General features: G+C 38.2%; 2 protein-coding genes across 3 annotated transcripts; one reads left to right on the top strand and one right to left on the bottom strand.

The window, feature by feature from the left end:
• Window positions 1–713: 713 nt before the first annotated feature.
• Window positions 714–4,864, top strand: LOC146701538 (V-set domain-containing T-cell activation inhibitor 1-like). Its single transcript, XM_085467868.1, has 5 exons — window positions 714–1,831; window positions 2,387–2,704; window positions 2,964–3,230; window positions 3,397–3,501; window positions 3,802–4,864. The coding sequence occupies exons 1-4, from the start codon at window positions 1,759–1,761 to the stop codon at window positions 3,498–3,500; spliced, it is 762 nt and encodes a 253-aa protein (XP_085323994.1). The 5' UTR covers window positions 714–1,758; the 3' UTR covers window position 3,501; window positions 3,802–4,864.
• Window positions 4,865–5,323: 459 nt separating this feature from the next.
• LOC146701537 (NACHT, LRR and PYD domains-containing protein 12-like) lies at window positions 5,324–21,655 on the bottom strand. Of its 2 annotated transcripts, none has more exons than XM_085467842.1 (10): window positions 21,611–21,655; window positions 21,365–21,428; window positions 19,104–19,281; window positions 17,686–17,771; window positions 13,392–15,168; window positions 12,364–12,537; window positions 10,411–10,578; window positions 9,649–9,822; window positions 8,439–8,609; window positions 5,324–7,124 (listed from the first exon to the last, which is right to left on the bottom strand). In XM_085467842.1, the coding sequence occupies exons 3-10, from the start codon at window positions 19,256–19,258 to the stop codon at window positions 7,109–7,111; spliced, it is 2,721 nt and encodes a 906-aa protein (XP_085323968.1). In that variant the 5' UTR covers window positions 19,259–19,281; window positions 21,365–21,428; window positions 21,611–21,655; the 3' UTR covers window positions 5,324–7,108. The 2 variants fall into 2 exon arrangements, with proteins under 2 accessions (XP_085323968.1, XP_085323970.1); XM_085467844.1 differs by having other exon boundaries at window positions 13,392–15,165.

Genomic DNA, 21,655 nt, shown 5'->3' with positions numbered 1-21,655 from the left:
GCTCCAGGACGTCGGGCTAGCGATATTGCGAGCCCTGTATCTGATTGAGGAATCACTCATCTTTGGAAAAGAGAGTTTATTACAGAGAAATGGCTCTTTCCAAAATAAAAGCTATACTATCCGCTTCTTCTGGGCTATATTCTCAGCAGCATAAGGAGAATCATGTGCTAACAGCTGTCTAAATGACTCGGCTAAAGTTAGTAGCATGCTTGTTGTTTTTGTCTTTGCACTAGGATGATGTCGGCGTAAATGTGCAGTCATATTCGTTGTGTTCCCACTAGTGCTTTCAGGTTAATCTCGTTGAAATGACCTTAACGCCACAACACGGCAAATCTCCGTTAACGAGCTACCGCCGATCGCTCCGTGCATGGGGCTAGACGGCCAACACGTTAACGAGCTAACTGCGCTAACACACTAGTTCACACCAATGTAATTGAGCATTGCGTGGCACATCCAACATACTGTTTTACTTTAGTCCATGACTCGCTTACCTTCAGGGTCATACGTCACATGAAAACCAAAATAATTCCAAACGCCAGATCTGAATGAGGTTCAATTTGCCTGTTGCAAGGAGAGCTTAACTTCTGTCTCGCTAGCTTGCCCTGCGCTCTTCCTTCTGACTATGCTGTCTGTGTTGAGCGCTCAGTGGATCTGCGCTCGACAGTGCAGCCTAGGCGGAGTAGTCGAACACAGATTCACTGAGCGCTCAACACAGACAGCATCGTCAGAAGGAAAATTGATAAAATAAATTACAAATGTTGTATTGTTCGATACATATGCGTACCGAACCGAAAGCACTGTATCGAACGGTTCAATATCGATACGAATATCGTTGCACCCCTAATATATATATATATATATATACATATACACACAATGCAGAGTTTGTGTGCTTTTACTGAGAGACACTTATTGTTGGATTTGCAGCTGGTTAGATCCTCATCTGGTGGTCTCAATGGGGACTTTGTGGATCCATGCAGGCCACAGAGGAGGAGAAGGAAAGAGCAGGTGTCCAGGTGAAGCTCAGACTGTTTCAGAAGTGTGGGGTAGCTAGTGAGCAACGCTGAGCTTTTCTGATTGCCTATGTGGAAAATGTCTCAGTGCCTAGATCTTTTCCAAGGAGGGGGATTCTTCTTTCCCTGCCTTCCTTGAATGTGCAGGGCCTGGGTCTCTGAGACCCTGTCACCTCAGGAGTGCTCATCCATACTCTGCAGTTCTTTCTGACATCTGTCTTTAGAAAAAATACAGCAAATATTCAAACCCAAAGTAAAAACGAGGAGATGTGAGTCACAGATGTGAGAGCTGCCTGCTTCTGTACTCCTGTTCCACCTGCTGTTTTTTTTTAAATGAAGCCTCTAAGAAAATGTCTTTCAGTCTGTCAGTTCCTGTGTGCTCACTATAATCAATGCTTCATTTGTCAAGTCCCTTTTATTTTAAATATGCTGCCATGTAAAATAACGTCAACGTTTGACCCTTCTCGTCATAGCAGTGTAGATCTCGAAAAATACCATTTGTTGCTAGAATTTTAGAAAGGGTTGTGGCTAAGCATCTTAAAAAATACTTAATTGTCCTTCTTAGTTCTCCACCTCCTTTTTTTGTTTCTCCATCTGTGTTGATGAAACAGCGATACATAGCTGACACCTGTCAGGACAGACCTGTTTGTCTAGATACAGCTGAGATTAACTACGGCACCAGGAAACGTCTTTTCTCAAATCTCTTTTCTTTTTTGGTGTTTTGGTCCCATGAATTGGAGGAAACATGATGGGCGTCAACTTTGTTATGGTTTTTGTGACTGTGGTGTTTTTGTGGATGATGACTGTTTCCAAAGGAGGTAAATACGATGTTAACACTCCAACTGTTGTTGCCATGATGCTATGACAAATTTTAATACTAACAACTGAAATGTAACTGATTAATTATAATGTTTTTTAGTTAAAAACAATCAACAGAACAAACAGCTGTCATATTCTGGTATGTTTCAGGTAACTAAAAAAGTGCTATTGCTGTTATCTTACAAAAATGAAGCCACTGTAGGACTTAGATTGTGTCTAGTATATGTGTGCGTGTGTGTGTGTGTGCGTGTGTGTGGGTGTGTGTGTGTGTGTGAAGAAAAATGTTGTTTGGTTCTCGCCCAGTGATTCAGATGCCACTCATTTTTCCTGATCTAGCATCGTGAGGTTGATTGACATGTTTACTTTGTGCTGCATTGTGTTGAGCCGAGTTGTAACCAGGTGCTAACAATGGTTTGCAGCTGTTAAGCCTTCCGTGATGACAAACACTTTTGGTTTGCTGATTTCTTTGTTTTGTTGCCTCAGGAGCTAATGTGGGTTGCAGAGCTGCTTTTCCTAAACTGAGCTTTTATGTTTTTAATTATCTGATGTTTCAGATACTGAAGTATCCTGTGTATTTATGGAAAAATGCATCTTACCGTGCACTTTCCAAAGTGACACTGACATAGTCATCCACTGGCTGCAGGAAACTGCAGGAAACATTCATGTCCACTCATTCTACCACAACCAAGACCAGCCCGCACTTCAGGACAAGCATTTCAGAGGCAGGACTTCACTATTCAACAACCAAATCTCCAGAGGAAATGCTTCACTCCTGCTGATGTGGGCAGATGTTCAGGATGAAGGCAGATACAAATGCTATACCAGCACCATCACAGGAAACAAGGAATCGTTTATAAACCTTGAAGTAAATGGTATGGAGTAAAATATGAATATAATAGCACATGAAATAAAAATACAGAAGAATATAAGACAAAATCGTGAGCATTCAGGTTATACTTTTTTAATTGATGAGTTTCTCTTCATATTTAGTGAAAATTCGTTGAACTTACACTTAAAGCCTGCAGCTCTGAGTCAATATTGTAACTGTAAGTTGCAATTCATTATGTCTATATATAGCAGGCAAGAAATAAAGCTGATTGTAACATGAGAAATTTGAATACACTTTTGCAGCTCCAGTACAAGAAGTCAATCTTCAGCAAGTAGGAAACACGATGAACTGCAGCTCAGAGGGAATCTTCCCTGAACCCCAGTTAATCTGGTCCACCAGCCCTCCATCCAATGTGTCGCTCCAGTATGAAACCACAGTCCAGCAGACAGAACAGCAGCTTTACAACATCAGCAGTTCTCTGATACTTTCAGACAGTGATAAAGATTCTGTTTTTAGCTGTAACATCAGCACTCGTAGAAACTGGAGGAACGCAACTTTAAGTGAACAAGGTGAGTCTGGAAACCAGCAAATCAAATAGGTGTGCAGAGTGCTAGTTATTTACTTTACTTTACAATTACTCATTCATCAACACGCAAAAATGTGTCAGTTATTTATAAAATGTTTATCATAAATATACATCCGACAGTTTAAATGAAAAATAATCTTTCAATTTAGGGAATGTTGTCCCTGTTAGAGGCTTCAGAGGAGGAGTCTTTGCAGCTTTTTTGGTCGTGGCAGCAGCTGGTCTGGCACTGTACTGCAAATGGAAAAGAAGTTAAAGTTATGTTCTTCTTTCACTTTTTAATTGTATGTTGCTTGTATTGATATTTTATTCAGATAAACAAGGAAAAATATGGGAAGATCAAAGAGCTATTAAAGCAAAATGGAATTAAGTTTTGTTCATGAAAATGTTTAAACCCAATTAAATGGATAGTACTTTTGTCAGCCAGTTTTCTATTAACCTAACTCCTGTCTCAATTTTTTTTAATGATTCAATTCAGATTATGAATGCATGAAATGAAACATAAATTATGTGTATATCTGTTTTTTGAGGGTTTTTTTCTTTTCTCTGTTTAACAGAGAGATGGGAATAAATCCTCCAAACAGACGAACTCTAAACACCCACCAGCTTTAGTCAAATGAAGACTTCAAACCGTGGTTATAGCGGGCTTGAATTAATTCATGCAACAAAGACTAAAATAGAAACAACAACAGCAAAATAGAAAATAAAAGCTGATCTGTTAACAGTATTCATTTGGTAGTCATGTGCAATATTTTTACAGTAATCTATATTTTATGTTCTTTGAGGTATGACACAGAACAGATCACGATCAGATTTTTCTGAAATTTTTTAAAGATTGAAAATGAAGTGTACATCATGTTTTGTAAAATTATGTAACCTTTTTTTTCTAGCCATGTGTTGTTGCTGTTTTATTTTTCGAGTTTTCTTTTTCTTACCTACTTTAATCCTGTTTCATTAGGTGTATTTTATCTTCAGTCCAGCAGGTGGCAGTGTGGTCAGATGTTTTACAGTGGAAGCAACTTTTTCTTTCATGAATCGTTGAGTTTTTCTGTGGTTTAAATATCCCATTTATTTATTTATGTATTTATTTGCATGTGCATGTAAGCATGTATGGATTTATTTATTGATTTTTTGAATATTTTGTGAAAGCAAAAATATTTTTACTCTGTAGGAGAAGCAAACCTAACTTGGACACAAAACACAATAAAATCCAAATTATGTTTGTTTTTTTTTTAAATTCAGCACACAAAGTAAAAATAAATGTAAAATTTAAATTCTCTTGGTACGTAAATATAACGAGAAATAATGAAGTAGAAGTCTGTTCTTATATACTCAGGTGATTGTGTTTTAATAGCCTCTCATTCATAATGAATGAAAACAGTAACATTTGCTGCCATGTGTTCTCATTCTGTTCCTTCTGCTAATCTTCTTTTGGTTACAGTTGGGATTATCAAACTTTTAATAATTTAAACTTTAATAATTTTAGCTAATTCACATACATTTAAACTGTATCACCTGTTTCACTCTGTGCATATGATGTTTCAAGTGATGTCACTTTTTTTTTTATTGTGTGCAGCTTATTCCATTCATATCTTACTACAATAAAATCATGCATTATCATCATGCATACATGTTTTTTTAAGATGTTGGTCATAAATGGTCTTAAGATATTTTTGTGGTGTATAGTATTAAACTTTTTCGCTATATTGTGGTGTAGTGAAATCTGAAACCTGGAGAGATCGTAGAAATATCCTCCTTCTAATAAATTAAAGCATTTTTAACTGTTTTAAAAAGTTTATAAATTATTTGCAGGCTTGTCTGCCTTAACCCCACCTCGTGACCCAGTACAGATGTGGGTGATCCCATATGCAACAGGAGTATGATGCTGTTGGAATCTATATCACTGCCAGGTTTAACACAAAAAACACTTCATTAAAATTTGTGGACTGGCTGAAGCAGGAATGTTGAGCTTTAATTGGAAAGCTGTGGTGGTGGGTGACTAATTAAGCTAGAGGTCTGAATTTGATCGACATGACAGAAAAGCAGGAAGGAAGTCGTTCCATGAGTCAGAGTCATTCCTTTGAGTCAAATCCACACATTTATTGATCCTTATTATCCATATAAAACATTAAGGTTCATTATAAGATAAGATAAGATAAGATAGAACTTTATTAATCCCTCGGGTGGGTTCCTCTGGGAAATTCGATTTCCAAAAAGCACAGCACCGACAGAAGTTACAGAGTTATACACACACACATATATATAAATACAGAGACAGTATAAATAAAATATACGAAGGGGATAAATAGAATAAATAGGAATAAAAATAAAAATACAAGTGAATTGCACATTTCAAGTATTGAGTCTATTGCACCGTTGACTATTTACAAAAGTATTGCACAAAAGGTATTGTACAGTGAGGTGAAGAGGCACTACAGCTTAGTTGTTCCCTCCTTTGTCCTCCTGTTTCCCCTTCCCTTATTGATAGATAACTAAGGCTACGCTCACACTGCAGGCAAAAGCGCATCAAATCCGACTTTTTGACCCTATGTGACCCATATCCGATCATGGTCTGACAGTTTGAACAGCACAAATCTGATATTTCCAAATCCGACCTGGGTCACTTTCATATGTGGTACTGAATCAGATACATATCTGAAGACAAACCAGTCCCACCACTCCTGGTTCCGACTCCGTGTCAATATATACCTGTGCATGGAGGTAGCAGCCACTGCTGCAAACAAGGCCATTGTTAAAGCACGGCTCTCTTTTTTCTCAGTGTCCTTTCCGTAATTAATTTATCAAAATTCTGTCGGTTGAGACTGTGCAGAAATTGATAGACTGCTGCAACAACCTACTGGCTCTGTAGCTGCCATTTTTACTTCTGCAAACAGAGCACGTTGTGTGTGACATCTTCTTTTGCACACACGGGCCGGTTTGAGGGCCGTGAACTGTTCACACTAGAGCACGTTTGCTGTCACATTGTATTTGAAGTGTGAACAACCAGACAAAAAAAATCAGATTTGATCAAAAAAATGGAATTGAGACCTGCAGTGTGAACGTAGCCTTATTCATCAGCTCAGGAATTTCAAACTTCAGACTGCTGCCAATTGTCTTCACCCAGGGAAGTCACATGACTGTGTAACATCTCTAACAGTAACAACACAACTGATGGATTTAGCATCCATGAAAAAACCTCTACCTCCTGCACTTCATCTGCTGAACCACTGGATACTTTCATTATCTAAATTACTGAAGATATATAGTACACCAAACTCTGGACAGTTTGCAATTCTCTACAATAGTGTTTATATCACATGATCCCAGTTATTATGTTAGAAAGTATAAAACAAATCTATCTTTTTTCAATTATTGAACATTTTTTACCTGATCAGTTGCACTATACAGATTATGTCGATGAAAAAAACAATTTACTGTTTCAAGAAGGATACTTGAAGTCATTGTCACACAATAGATTTCAAAACCATGATAAATAACTTAAAATTACATCAATTATACAAAAGATATTAAAATGTATTTAGGTAACTTTTCAAAGAAAATAAAACTGAACCTAGTGTCTGCAAAAAGACACTGTGATGAAAGAACACAAAGGGATGACGATAGATTCTACATGGTGTCTAACAGAGGAGCTCTCAGAGCATTTTTACAGCACTGTCAGCCATCTGCACGTCTGATTTCTGTCACTGCTGGATGAAGCTCTGCTGTCCACTCCACCTCCCTGTAGCCTGGCCCTGTCACAGCATCACTACACACAAGCTGCTGGTGTTTCAACCTCTCTGGACCATCAGGACACGCACACACACACACACACACCACACACACAACAAAGACAAACAACTGTGTTTATGGGTCCTTCCATCTGCAAAGACAAGAAAGGGCAGAGTAGATAAATGAGTGTTTGCAGAGACTGTCTTCATCATTTTTCAGTGTTAAAGCACATCCAGTATTAAGTATTATTGATATTTCTTGATGCATGCTCAATTATCCAGGTACGTACATCCCCAAAGGTTGATTCTGTTCATCTGAACGTGGTGTTTTCAGTGGGAGAGAATTTGCATTAATGACTAAGGAACTGACCTCACAGCCCATTGTTCATTCAGTGGTGCTAGTTTCAGTGATTGTGCAAATGTCCTTTTTATAAGGTTGGGGAAACCTGCAGTCAGCTGAGACTGAAGAGTGATGAAATGTTTCTCCCACTAAAAACGCTACATGCAGATGAACAGAATCAAACTTTTGGGTGTTATTAATATTTTTTAGGGCAGCACTGACTTCAGTCTTGTTCAGACAAGTCTACAGTGGAGCTTAATCACTGAGAGGCCAGAATTCTTCCTTGCTGCACAAACACTTTACTAATGGATTTTCTCTTGTTTCACTAAAACCAAAGGTTGCTGTGTATTGTTGAACTTCTTACCTGTTACTAAAATATCAGCTTACTAATATACATGGAGGCTACTACTGAACAAATGTCAATGAAAGCACTGACAGTAAGACATATGCAATCTTGATTCCTGGAGGTTATGACCCAGGTCATCATTTTGTGTACTGCATTTACTCCTCCACACCTGGAGCAGTGGTGTTCATTTAGTAAGCAGTTTAATGTAATTTACAGGTGAAGGCTGACCACTGGTTAGAGATTAAATGGGTCTGGCTATAAACTGGGACCTGTCAAGACCGACAGATCCTGCCTGCTTCCTGCTTCCAACATATCTCTGTGCGTGTGTGCTTGACTAATTTTCCTGCATCATTTTGGATTTCCATGATAGGCGAGTTGGTTGTTTTCTTTGTAGAATGTTTTGTTTGTTGGCAATTTCTTCCTCTTAAAATAAATAAAATATTCTGTAAAATATTTAATACACCTGTGTGATTTGATGTTTCTGTGTTCATGTTTACAGGAAATAAAGCTTGTTTACAGCTGACACCCTTACAAATCCAGCTTTATTCTCTGTGAACTTAAGTTATCTTCACATCAACTCAAACACATGATCACAAACTTCTGTGTCATTTGATTGGATGTCTGTTGTCTTTCTATCAAATATTGAAGCCTGCCACTGTTCTCTTCTTACAGCCTCACTGAGTTAAGAAGACTGCAGATGTACAAGAAACACTGGATCACTGATTTCACACTGTGTTATACTGGGAAAGCAGCCTGGACTGAGTCCAAGCCTCTACTCACTTGAGAACCTCCAGTGTGTGATGTGGGCTGTCCACAAACTCAGACAGCTGCTTCACATGGGATTCCTGCAGGTTGTTCAAGGTCAGGTCCAGCTCTCTCAGATGGGAGTTGGACTGAAGAGCTTTGAACAGATAATCACAGCTGGTCTCTGACAACTTGCAGCCCCATAAACTGAATGAAGATAGAAGATGTAAGTTTATGAGGCAAAGTCTGAGGTAAAATCATTTAAGGTTTGATCATTTGTTCAGAAGATTTGAAATGTTCAAGTTTAAAAAATGTAAAATCCAAACAGTTTGAGCAAACAGGATGGAGGTTCAGACAAAAGGTACAAGTGAAAACAAGAGCTCTCAATAATCTGACTGACGACATGCTGTTTGTTCACTGAAGAAAAAAGACAAAAATAGGGTCTTGGAGAGTGGGGGTATGAAATACTGACAAAATCCTCATTTTTAGATCAAAATTGTGGGGAAAAAAAGTATTTACACTGCTTCAGTTTTAAAGATTTAGTTTGAATGAATTTTATATATTTGAGAAAACTTTTTACCAGACACATTTTAAAAGCTGGCAATTTTGTTTATGTTATTTTTGTGATGTAACCTGCCAATAAACTCTGATATAATACATCAAATGGCAACATTTATAGTAATGTTGTATATTATCCCTTTTTATTTAAATCGATTAATAATATTTTTTTTAACTCAAATCTCCCTGAACCCCACCTAAACTTTGTCTTTCTGGGAAAAGGTTCAACACACAAGCAGCATGACCAGAAATGAGAGAAAAACAAGTCTGATTGAAAAACATTTTGTAGCAACGGACCCTTTGGCCACTATTGACAGACCTGTCTAGCATTTCCCAGCATGCCATTCAGCAGTACAATTTGTAAATGTGCAATAATTCCTGTTACAAACTGTTTCTGTTCCACAGATTCCTGTGTTTCATGACCTTTGTACCATGAAAAAGAGTTAACTGTAAATTATTAATCAATCTGTTGTATACCAAGAGTTGATAGCAATAATGTTAATCAGGGTGGAGCCCAGATGTGGGCTGTTTGTCTTAGGATGAGTAACACAGTTTTAAGGTTTGAAATGTGAACCATTGTTCTGCCACAGTTAAAGTGTTAATTAGGTTAATGTCAGGATATATGTGCAGGTTAATGCCAGCTTTCACATCATATATATCTAAGTACAACTAAAACATGGTGTCTGACCTGAGAGTCTCCAGTCTGCAATCTGAAGTCTTCAGATAAACACACAGTTGCTTCACTCCTGAATCCTGAAGGTTGTTCGTGCTCAGGTCCAGATGTTTCAAATGGGAGGGGTTACACTGAAGGGCTGGAAGCAGGTAATCACAGCTGATCTCTGACAAACTGCAGCGCTGCAATCTGCATAAGGAATTTAAAAAAATGTGTTTATTACTCAGAGTCTGTGCTTGAAAGCATCCAGTGTCATAATATGTCAGGAGCTGAAGAAGGTCAGCACTGAGCTAGGATAGTCCTGGTGAGCGGTTGGCACTAGCTCTCCAGGGTTTATCTTGCTTTGTCTTTTCTAGATGTCATGCAGGTCTACCTCTGAAGCTGCTGGTCAGTCATTCCTCACTGGTGAAAACATTCTTAGATCACTGTAACTGTGTGTGGCAAATACCTTCATTAAAATAACTAAATGTGTTAAATTAGGCACTGATCACAAACTCCAACACTGAAATGAAAGCACTACAAACCCCAGTGAAGGTGTAAAGTACAATTTTAGCTCTGCAGTGGCTCTTTGTGCTTTCTGACACAAATAACTCGTCATCTTAGCTTCATCTAGTTTACTGTCACTGTTCAGCAGTGTCAGTTTGTAAATGTGCCAAAATTCCTGGTACAAACTATGTTCCCAAGATGTTTGTTAATCGACACTATACTACACTTAGACTATAAATACTATACTATCCGGGATTGGGATCTAAGCACAGTTAAAATTTGGTGTCTAACCTCAGAGTCTCCAATAGACAGTGGGGATTCTTCAGAAAACCACATAGTTTCTTCACTCCTGAATTCTCCAAGTTGTTGTAGCTCAGGTATAGATGTTTTAGATGAGAGGGGTTGACATTCAGAGCTGAAACCAGAGAGCTGATATCTAGCAACTGACAGCACTCCAACCTAAATAAAACATAAAAAATACAGATGTCAGTCATCAGTGAGGTTCTCTTCAAGATTAACGCAGAGAAGTTTTTATCATGGATTTTAAAGTCATTATTACATCAGTCTTCAAAGTACAAAACTGTTAAAGAATGGCAAACACTAAATAAATATTGAAACAGCTGGATCTGACCACGTGACTTTATCTCTGTCTGCTGAGCAGAAGTCAAAGTACCAACGTGACAGAATTATCTGAATGTGTTTCCTTTATTCTTAAAATAGAAACAGTGGTCAGTTGATCTTTTTTCATTAGTATTTTCTACATGAACACTATTACGGTTTCAGTCCTAATCTCTACACTAGACTGAAGCTCTAAACCTGAAGTGAACTGAAGTGACATTACCTGAGCTCAACGTCTGAGTTCATGAGAGCCTGAAATGGTCTGCTGAAGAATGTGACTGACAACTCTTTATAAAATGTTCTTTACACTCAAACTGGTCAGTAGTTTTTCTTTAAAGATTTAGTGCTGAAAATATTCTCTATCTACAGAACAGATGATTTAGAACAGACTCTAAGCAGGCACTACTTCACAAACCATGGTAGTCTGTCTGCCTGGTTAGTGAGGTTATATTGGGCTGGTAAAGGCAGCTTTCAGTCAGCTGTCAATGCAGATATTCTGTTTTTTTATGACTTCTTGTGTTGTTATGTTGCTTTATAACAATCTAAGATATCTTTGGTGCTGTAATACTCAAAATGAGTTAAAACAAGATCATTTTAAGAGGAACAGAAACTTTTAAAAAACTACTCTTCTTGTTGTAAACCTCAAACATTTGGACTGGTTTCAGTTGCCCTCTTATAGTCTTTTTAAGAAGCCTCTCTCTTGTTACACCCCGGCCTATAGGCAACCGGCGTGCAACACAGAAAAAATAAAAGTAAGGGAAAAAAAACAAAACAAAAAAAACTACTACGGGTCTCCACAAAAAAAATCCCAAAACGAAAGTATCGACAACTATTTACATCAAAGCAAAATAAGACATTTATTTACATCAAAACACCAAACTATTTACAACCGGGGGGGGAAGATCACCAACCTGACAAACTGAAACCCAGGGCTTAAATACATAGAGGGAGCAACCAGGGAATGGACAACAGGAGGGAAACACAGCTGGGGCAAATCAGAACTGACGAGACAAGGAAGCGTAAACTGAACACACTGAGATAAGACAGACTTTCAAAGTAAAGCAGGAAACACATAACAGTCATGCCTAAAACAAAACACTGACAACACCGAATCGTAACACTCTTCTCCAGCTGTTTTTAAAAAATCCTCACATACATTCAGAATCCTGCTTTGCTGTTATGTTCCGGACTGTGTCAGGCTGCTGTTTTCTTTAACACATACATCACCAAAGCAGCTGTGTGGGTTGTCAAAGTCTCTGTAGCCTGTTTTTATCTGCTATTTATCAGAGTGACTGACACCCCACACAGACTCTAACGCCTCATCACCAATCACCTCATCTTCTCTGACTGACTGAGTTTGACCTGTGGAGGCTGAACAACTGTAAAAATATCTCTCCACCATAACCTGACTTCTGTCAGCCTTTAACTGAACTTTGCTCAAGTCTGTCACGTCTGTTTGGAGCTAAAAGTAAAAATTATCATTCAGTCATTTGGAAAAGCAAACATTTCTGAAATCAATAACACTTCTATATATTTTTGTTCATACAAATTGTGAACCTTTATTAACCAAGAGTGCAAAACTTAGATCTTTGATTAAACAACAACAGCTCCAGTCAGCAAACTCACCTGAGAGTCTCTAGTCGACAGTCTGGACTCGACAGTCCAGCAGACAAAATCTTTAGTCCTGAACCGTGCAACTTGTTTCCAATCATGTCCAACTCCACCAGATGGGAGGGGTTGGATTTCAGAGCTGAGGCCACAACTTCACAGTGAGTCTCTGAGAGTTGACAATGTTGTAGTCTGTGACAAGAGAGAACAACAAATATGTTATTATAAAAGCAGGAATTTTTCGTTATAAACACAGACTGAGTGAATAGGAAGACAAAACAAAGTGATTTCATAATTGAATAAACATTTGCTCTTCACGTCTGTGATTCAGCTCCTCTCATATCACTGTGTTTGAGATGACACAATGATTTTATTTAGTGTTTCTTAGACGTGCAGACTTACGGGAGAATCTTGATATTTAATTTGCAGATGAAAACAAAATTGTGTTGCATTTAAACCATGACGACGTCCACATTCTGTCAGTGAAATCTGATCCTCGTCAAATGGTAAATGGATTCATTCTTATATAGGACCTTGCTACTCTACTTGAGTAAAAACCTTTCTACTCAAAGTGTTATTAAAGAACCTGCCTCATTCACCTTTTCTATAACAAGGTTTTAGATTATAAACTAAAGAGTGAAGAGAAACATTTGGACTGTTTCCTGTTTTTAATTTGGCTCCAGAAGATTTTGAATAAAGTCAGTTTAATGGAAAGATTCACCTGTAAAAGTGTTGTTTCTTTGTAACAACGTGATTGTTCAAATCTACCTACATGAAAAAATCTGCTGACTGTTACCAAAAAGTGCTGAAGCTAATCACTGGATAATAAGGATGAATGAAATGACTTTGGGTGAACTACACCAAAAAGAGTTGTGTCTCTGTGTGAAGAGAAATCAAAACAAATTAACAGCTAATTCATGGCAAAGTAAATCAACTATAGATGTAAAAACTCCCTAAAAATAATAAAAATACTTTAGTGTATATTTGAAGAACTGAACTACTGATCTAATCTGATTAATTGTGTTAATGATCACAACAGGACTCACAGAGCCTTTCTGCAGTTGCTCACAGCTGGAATCAGTCTGTGTCGTCCTTCATCTGATGTGTTGAACTTCTGCAGGTCCAACTCATCCAGAACCTCCTCCGACATCTGCATCATGTAGGCCAGAGCTGAGCAGTGGATCTCACAGAGTTTTGTCTTTGATTTCAGGAATTCTTGGATCTCCTGAAACACTGAGCTGTCATTCATCTCAATCAGACAATGAAAGATGTTGATGCTTCTGTCAGAAGAGATTTGAGAACGTCTTATCTCTTTTAGGTTGTTGATGATTTTCTGGATAACTTCTGGGTTGTTCTCTGTCTGACTCAGCAGACCTACTAAGAGTCTTTGGTTGGACTCTAGTGTGAGGCCATGCAGGAAGCGAACAAACAGGTCCAGAGTGCCATTTTTACATTGGAGGGACTTTTCCATGACTTTGCTCAGAAAAATGTCCAGAGATGTCTCGTTATATTCTTCCCCCAGGACTTCTTTCAGTACCTCTGTTTTCCTGTTGGTGTAACAGTGAAACGTGTAAACAGCAGCCAGAAACTCCTGAATGCTCAGATGAACAAAGGAGTAGACTGGTTTTTGGAAAATCACACACTCTCTTTTAAAGATTTCTGTAAAAACCCCTGAATTAACTGAGGCCTCTGTGACATCCAGACCACACTTTTCCAGGTCTTCTTGGTAGAATATGATGTTTCTTTTTTTCAGATTTTCAAATGCCAGCTTCCCCAGCTTCAGAAGAACTTCCCTGTCAGCATCCGTCAGCTCCTGTGCACTTGTTTCATGTTCTTTTTGGTACTTGTGCTTATTCCTTTTTGTCTGAACCAGTAGGAAGTACGAGTACATGTCAGTCAGGGTCTTTGGTAGCTCTCTTCTTTGGTCTGTACTCAATATGTACTCAAGGATTGTGGCAGTGATCCAGCAGAAGACTGGGATTTTACACATGACATTGAGGTTTTTGGATTTCTTAATGTGGGAGATAACTCTGGACAGCTCTTTCTCACTAAACCTCATCCTGAAGTACTCCTCCTTCTGAGCGTCAGTGAAGCCTCGCACTTCTGTTACCCTGTCAACACATTTAGGAGGTATCTGATTGGCTGCTGCAGGTCGGGTAGTTATCCAGATGAGAGCCGAGGGAAGCAGATTCCCTTCTATGAGGTTTGTTACTAACTCATTGACTGATGATGTCTGAGTAATGTCAGAAACAATCTTCCGGTTAGTGAACTCCAGTGAAAGTCGACTTTCATCCAGGCCATCAAAGATGAACAAAAGTTTACAAAGAGTCAGTTTCTCTGTGGTGACTTTCTGTAATGTTGGATAGAAAACATGGAGCAGCTCCAGAAGACTGTACCGCTCATCTTTAACGAGATTCAACTCCCTGAATGAAAGCAGAATCACTATGTTGATGTCTTGGTTTTCCAAGCCCTCTGACCAGTCCACAATAAATTTCTGCACTGAGAAGGTTTTTCCAATGCCAGCAATTCCGTTCATCAGAACCACTCTGATGGGTCTCTTCAGGTGAGGTAAAACTTCAAAGAGTTTGTGACACTTGATTGTTGGGGCATGGACGGTATCTGTTTGTGAAGTTGTCTCCAGCTGCCTCACTTCATGTTGAGTATGAACCTCTTCACTCTGTTTGTCTGTGATGTAAAGCTCAGTGTAGATCGTGTTGAGGAGGGTTCCACTTGTTGGTTCACCAAATCCTTCAGTCACACGTTCATATTGTCTCTTTAGATGTATTTTATGTTCATTTAAAATCTCCTGCAGACCAACATCTGCTGTTAAAAAAGAGCAAATATAACACAATAAGAAAACAGTTGTACTTTTGTTACATCTAACCATAACATTATTTAAATGGTTTGCAATAAGATTTTTGTTCCCATACTTAGATATTTTTGAGAACACATTAGATAAGTTATTTTTCTCTCAGACCCTCGAGATGTGTTCCTGTGTTTACATGGAGAACAATTTAATAAGAAATAACAACGTCTGCTAGTCAGCTTACAACAACACAGCATTTCCATTTCACAGTAAAAGCTTCCATGTGTGAAAACCTTTATTGTGAAGGAGCAGAAACAGTCTGATTTTCATCAGTAGTAATTAGCAAAGTTTTTACACCATATGACAAATTTTGAAATAGTCTGTGTGTTATAGCTAATGATGATAATTACTGCTGATTATTATGATTACTACTCTGGGTGCAGCTTGATGTCAGCTGTGCAGTGACCTGTTCCCAAAAGCATGTTTAACTAAACGAGTCTAACAATAAACTCTGAGGTCAATGAACCAACTCTGATCAGCTGTTTTGTCAGAGAAATTATTAAGTTATTCTATTTATTATTATTCTAATGTTGGCCTGCTAAATTAATCCCAGTAATGTATATGTTTCATGTTTTAACATGTTAAATGACAACAAAATGTTCAGAGCATGCTCACTATGAATTTCATGGATAATGAAAAAAGCTATCGTCACCGGAGCTCTGATGCCATAGTTGTATTCAAACTGGGATCACAATTGTAATGTATAGTAAATGATTGAATGCAGCAATTATAAATCTAACTGTTGCCTTGTTGGTCACAAAATTACAGAGATGCAGTCTACAGATCTTGTCTCTGCCTTTACATTGATGGCAGGTTGATATAAAAAGTGGTTTTGTTAAATATAAAACATATTTAAAATCTAACTGGGATTCTACTGTTCGTATGTGTTTGTAAAGACATAAACTCGTTCAAATTTGTGTTTTGATGTAAGCTTTAATATTGACTGTCTGAATGAGGAAATGTGGAACAGAAAACCAGAGCTTCCTTCTTCAAGCAGGAACAAACTTAAAGTTTTACTAAACCTGCTTTCTAGAACATGCTCAGCTTTTCTTGGCAGAAGTGTGTTTTGTCTTTATTTTTGTTTTGTTTTTGTTTTGTTTGTTTTTTCTGTTTTTGTTCAGCAAGTGAATCTGCTGAGCAATTTGTGTGAAAATTAGGGAAGCGTAATTACAGAAAAACCTACTGTGGGCTGTTGGTCAAAGTCTGTGGCTCTTGTTTAGGATGATTTATGATGTTTGTTTCTGATACACAATGTTCTTTTGTCTCCATTTTATTATTTCACATGTCTGAGCTCACTGTGAACCTTCATCGGATCATCTTTTCTATTAACTGTAATGTTTGGCCTGCAAAGTGTCTTATTCTTGTTACTTTGTTGGCAGTTGCCAAACAATGAAATTGTGCATTACCACCAACAACTGTTATGCAATGTGGACTGAAATGCCGCTGATAAAAAATATTGCAAATGTTTATGGGAAATGAAGTCCTTATCTAACACACTTTCATCAAGTCATATGACAGCTGACAGAGAAAGCAGAATAGAACCTCTCTGTTGAGAAAAACTCAGTTTTGTGGATTTATTATTATACATATGAAGAGAGAACTGGTGGTTATGGTTAGTTACTGTATACTTTCAGATAATCCTCACATAATGTGGCTAATTCATCCAAAAATTAAGTACTTCAGTTTAGGAGAGGGGATTAGAGATGTGCTGTACTCAGAATACAGCTATCCACCATCAATGAATTTTGTAGTGCTTTCTTTCTAAAGATAGACACAAGTATTCCAGTGTGTGCCAAAATGTTACACAAATTGTAATCCTGCATTTTTTTTATTAGGGCAGTCTGTATCTGTAAAACTGATGCTCAAAGAACATCACACTCTGTCAAAACTTTTAATTTTTCAGTATGTAAGTGGGCAGCTTGGTGCTATTCGCTGCACGTGCTTTCACTCCTTGGATTGTTAGAAGTCAGTCAGTGACGGGGGTGGGGCAGGATCCTGGTGTTGTGCAAACCACATACTGGATAAGTGGGAGTGGGATGACATTTTATTCTGGTGTCCTGTTTATTTTAAATATCTAATCCCTGAGCAATGTAGGATTAATTCACGCCTTATAATATAGTAATACTATCTAAACATGTTAAAAAATCAGCCAATATTACCTTTTTATTATGATATATTATTATAATATTTGGTAGTAGAATACTGGTTTAACTCTTTTTCTGCAGCTCCAGTTTGTTTTTAATTATTTTCAATCAACTTGCCAATAAAAGCCTGTGTGTCTTTATTACACAATAACACTTATTAAAGATCGACAGTTCCACCTGGAGAACTCAGTTCACTTCCCTCGGCCCCTCCCCTATGCCACATTAAGTACCAATGATGTATTACATAACTCTGACTGTAACAGTTTTTCTCAGAAATGAGTCCATGAATAAGCAGATGCTTAATCCTACTTTGTAGACAGCTGCTCTTACTGGATATCTGCAGTTGTGCTTCAGTCCTGGATTTTTCTGGTCCACAGCTGGTAGAGACTGGATCCTCTGAGATCGCCTTCCTCTCTCTGTGAACACATTTTTTAATCGTTAAAGTCAATTGTTGTTTATCAGTTTAAAGAATGGATCAAAATTTGACAACACTGTGCAGACGGTGTGATGGCCAAAAGAGGAACGAGAAAAGGGAAATACTTTTTAAGATGAAGAAAACTAGAGCTTGAATCATCAATGTGATGTTTGCTTTTGATTTCATCAACAGTAATAAAGTGCTTTCCCTGTCAGCCTGTCTTACTTAACACTGATCTGTGTCCAGTTTTCAACAACTACAACCTCAGCCAGGTGTAGTGATTGTGAGTGCAAGAAAATAATTATTATAATAGAATGTGTTAAATTTTCTTAGATGAGAGGGTCCAGCAGATCAGAGGAATAGGGAAGGATTTGTCTGTGTGTTTTAGTTTGGTTTAATTGTAGACCTGAGAGTGTGTAACTGTGTAGAGGGAAAGGAATTTATGGACACTGGGGGTCTGCTGTCATAAAAGGAGACAGGAAGCTACAGTTGGGGGTTGCGGATGCTTGTACCTTTAATAAAAGCTCATAATTGTCATAACTTAGAAGTAGGTTTGCAGGAGACGCTCCACATGCTTACCTGTAAAAGTAAGACAACAAGAGGCCAATGGCCCAGTGGATGCAGAGTGGGGATCTCAGTGCTTGTAATCTGTTAACTTTTTTTGTAGAGGAATTTGGTTTAGCTTCCATGAGGGGAGATTACTTTTATGACCGGCAGGAAGTCACATACACAGACACACACACACACACACACACACACACACACACACACACACACACACACACACACAGTGTTTTAACTGTTACACTCACATACCCACACGCACACTCACTCACGTGCACTCACATAGATACACAGGTACTCACGTGCTCGCATGTACATACACAAACACAGAGTTTGCATCGTCTTTCACTAGCGTAAAGAGCAGTAGGGAAGACGATATACTTCAGCTAACAGCTGAATTTCATTTGATTGAGCTGACTGTGAATATTTTATTTGTTTGGAAACAAAGTTGTGGGGAGTTGCTTCGTTGTATACTAGCAGCATTAGTCCTCTTAATGCTTCCTTTGTCTTTCACTCAGTATTTTGTATGTGAGGATCATTTATTTTACTCACACTTGTTTATGTAGTGATGTTGCTGACATAAACATTTACATTTAACATAAAATATATTATAATCTTGTGCTGAAACCGTTTTAATTTGAAAATAAAAATGACCTCAGTAAGAACTGGACTAATAGAGTGTACTATTCACATAAAGGTCAAATTTAAATGGACTCGTGGTTACACACTGAGGGAGGATGAGAAAATCTTAGTAGAAACTGAGTCTTACGTTGTGTCTGAGGGTCCAGGTTCATCCCTGAAGTTTAAAGGAGCAACTTTGGAGATGTCACTTCTCATAGAAGGACAGCTGGATCCTGCAGACTCTGCTCCACTCTTTTCTTCAGACTCTGCTCCACTCTTTTCTTCCTCAACACAAATGTTCATCTTGTGAACTTCTGAAAGTCAGTCTGAGAGGTAAACCAGAAACAGTGAGTTCACATTAGCAGAGGTTATTAAGTTACAGTCAGATTTCTCCACTGAGCCAATTTCAGAATTGTCATGTAAACTAAAACCAGATCGTCATGATACACAGGGAATAGAGAGAAACTTAATTCATCTGGTAAATCTGAAGACAGTTTTCAGGAGCAGGCACTAGTTTGTGGATGCTGCTATGTTAACCTGCCGTGTTGAATACATTGGCTGAGATGGGCAGTATCATTACTTCAATCACATTTTATGAATGTACCTAGAGACCGGCCATGCAGGTACTATGCCAAAGTCAGAGAAGAAGAAACCTGTAGGTGTTCAGACCATAGAGGAAAACCTTCAGACTCAAGATATGAATCATACCGATGTTGTATCATCTGAGAACGGGCTCCCTTTACCAAAGACAAGAAAACATGGGACAAAAAAGAGACGACTGACAGTATACTGATATACTGACCAACAAATTGTCATCCTCTTCATCCTCACCTCAATCTTTATCTTCTGAAGTGAAGTCGGGGCTCTAATACACAAAAATGTGCATAAACATGTATGTTTATGGTGTTGCAAATACTACAACCCGGACAACAACCCAGCTGAAAAATAACAGCTGGTTAAGCGAACATTATGCCAGCAATGTTTAGTCTGAGTGTCCTAAAAATCATTTTTTCACTCTCATCAACTTCTTTGTCCAATTTCACATCGCATGACAGTTTTTTGCTAATTGAAAAACAAGGTTAAGACATTTAATTTGAATTGGTTAAAAAGCAGAAGGATAAACCAGACTTAGCAAAGAACCACTTTTTTAAAGTGTATCTGGGGGACTTTGTTACTGGCAGCCTGCCACACTATCACAAAAACTTAAATTATTCCAATTTTATTAACTGAACCTAAATCTTAAACCTGAATTTTGCATATCTTAACATAGTGTCCAGTGTACCCTTGAAAAGAAACGTGGAAACTGCACAAATGGAGGACAAAAAAAGGAAACTACAGAAGATGAAGAGTATCTGAAAGTGATGCTGTAGCAAATCCCTGTCACCACAAGGTCCCAACACAAACAGTCAGACAGGATCAGATCTTTTGTTTTCACTCTTTTTTCAAATTGAGTCTGATCTAGGGTCACGGACCAGCCACTGCAGGCTTCATGATGCCATGGACTGACCTTTCCAGAGCCCAGACCTCAACATTACTGAAGCAGAGTGAGATCACTTTGATGGACAAGGGAGAAAAGGGAAGACAAACTGCAAAGAAGAGCTTGGAAGTTGAAAACTATTCCAGGCAATAATTTAAAGAAATTACTAGAAAGCTCGTGCGAGTTCACAGTATGTTGAAGGATAAAAGTGGCCGTGACAGTAGTTCTAAGGAGCTGTTTGTTTAACAGTCTTTTGTTTGTAGGTCCAAACATATCAACAGGCCTAAAATTAAAATCTTACTGTTAAAGAACATTTGCATGGTCTGTGTCACTTGTCAAGCATGATTATTGTTTTAATGATCTAGTGGAGAAAACCAGTTCGACCACAATCCTAAATGTTCTTCCTATGTGTGGAAAAGAATCAACAATTTGTCTTACAGTCAGCACACTGTGTATATAGTTTATACCTGTTGAACCAGTTCCACACAGCACAGAGCATAAAGGAGATAACACACACTCGCTCAGTTTGTGCACCCGCTTTGGATGTTATTAGTCCATACAGTGAGCGTTATTTAGCAGAGCTCAGCCATGCAGATATGGGCCATAGGGGCCCATATCTGCCAGTTTTCCCTTCCCATTTACAACAGATCAGACGGCCTCTCTCTCTCTCTCTGTCTCTCTCTCTCTCTCTCTGTCTCTCTCTCTCTGTCTCTCTCTCTCTGTCTCTCTGTCTCTGTACGCACTTTTATTGAATCTTATTTTTAAGAGCCCACAAAGAGCTAAACTGACTGCAAAGCATTTAAACATAGTCTGAACATTAGTGCAGTTCACTTTTTATGTTTTTTAATTATTGTAATTTAGGTCTTATTTAGAGACGGGATGTTAGCAAATGTTGTCATAATAATGGGAAGTAAAGAAGTACAAATACTTACTGTATTTTAGTAGAGTTGTCATGAATTACTGGCTGTGGACCCAAATGAAGGCTGATGAGATGTGCTGACAACATAAAGTGAAAGTGCACCTTTACTGAGTGGGTAGATAGTCCAACAAGCAAAATTAAAAACACATTTGGGAGAAAAATCAATACTAGTACCACTAATTACTAGTAGTAGTAGCAGTACTCCTATACTACTATTAATAATAGTAACAATAGTCAGGATCCTACTGTGGTTGCTTACCTGCGTCAGTTTATCCTTTCTCTTTCTCTCTCTGTGGGGGTGTGT

Source organism: Copadichromis virginalis, linkage group LG9 (genome assembly GCF_057382275.1).
Source record: "Copadichromis virginalis isolate Kocher_CV1m ecotype Utaka linkage group LG9, C_Virginalis_male_GT1.1, whole genome shotgun sequence".
Classification (NCBI taxonomy): Eukaryota; Metazoa; Chordata; class Actinopteri; order Cichliformes; family Cichlidae; genus Copadichromis; species Copadichromis virginalis.
This window is presented reverse-complemented; position numbering and strand designations above follow the sequence as displayed.

Coding starts and splice junctions, on each gene's coding strand:
- LOC146701538 (XM_085467868.1), top strand. CDS start 1,759: ATGATGGGCGTCAACTTTGTTATGGTTTTTGTGACTGTGGTGTTTTTG. Junction 1,832..2,386: donor GATGACTGTTTCCAAAGGAG/GTAAATACGATG, acceptor CTGATGTTTCAG/ATACTGAAGTATCCTGTGTA. Junction 3,231..3,396: donor CGCAACTTTAAGTGAACAAG/GTGAGTCTGGAA, acceptor CTTTCAATTTAG/GGAATGTTGTCCCTGTTAGA.
- LOC146701537 (XM_085467842.1), bottom strand. CDS start 19,258: ATGAACATTTGTGTTGAGGAAGAAAAGAGTGGAGCAGAGTCTGAAGAA. Junction 10,579..12,363: donor TGTCGACTAGAGACTCTCAG/GTGAGTTTGCTG, acceptor TGTTTTATTTAG/GTTGGAGTGCTGTCAGTTGC. Junction 8,610..9,648: donor TGCAGACTGGAGACTCTCAG/GTCAGACACCAT, acceptor ATCTTCATTCAG/TTTATGGGGCTGCAAGTTGT.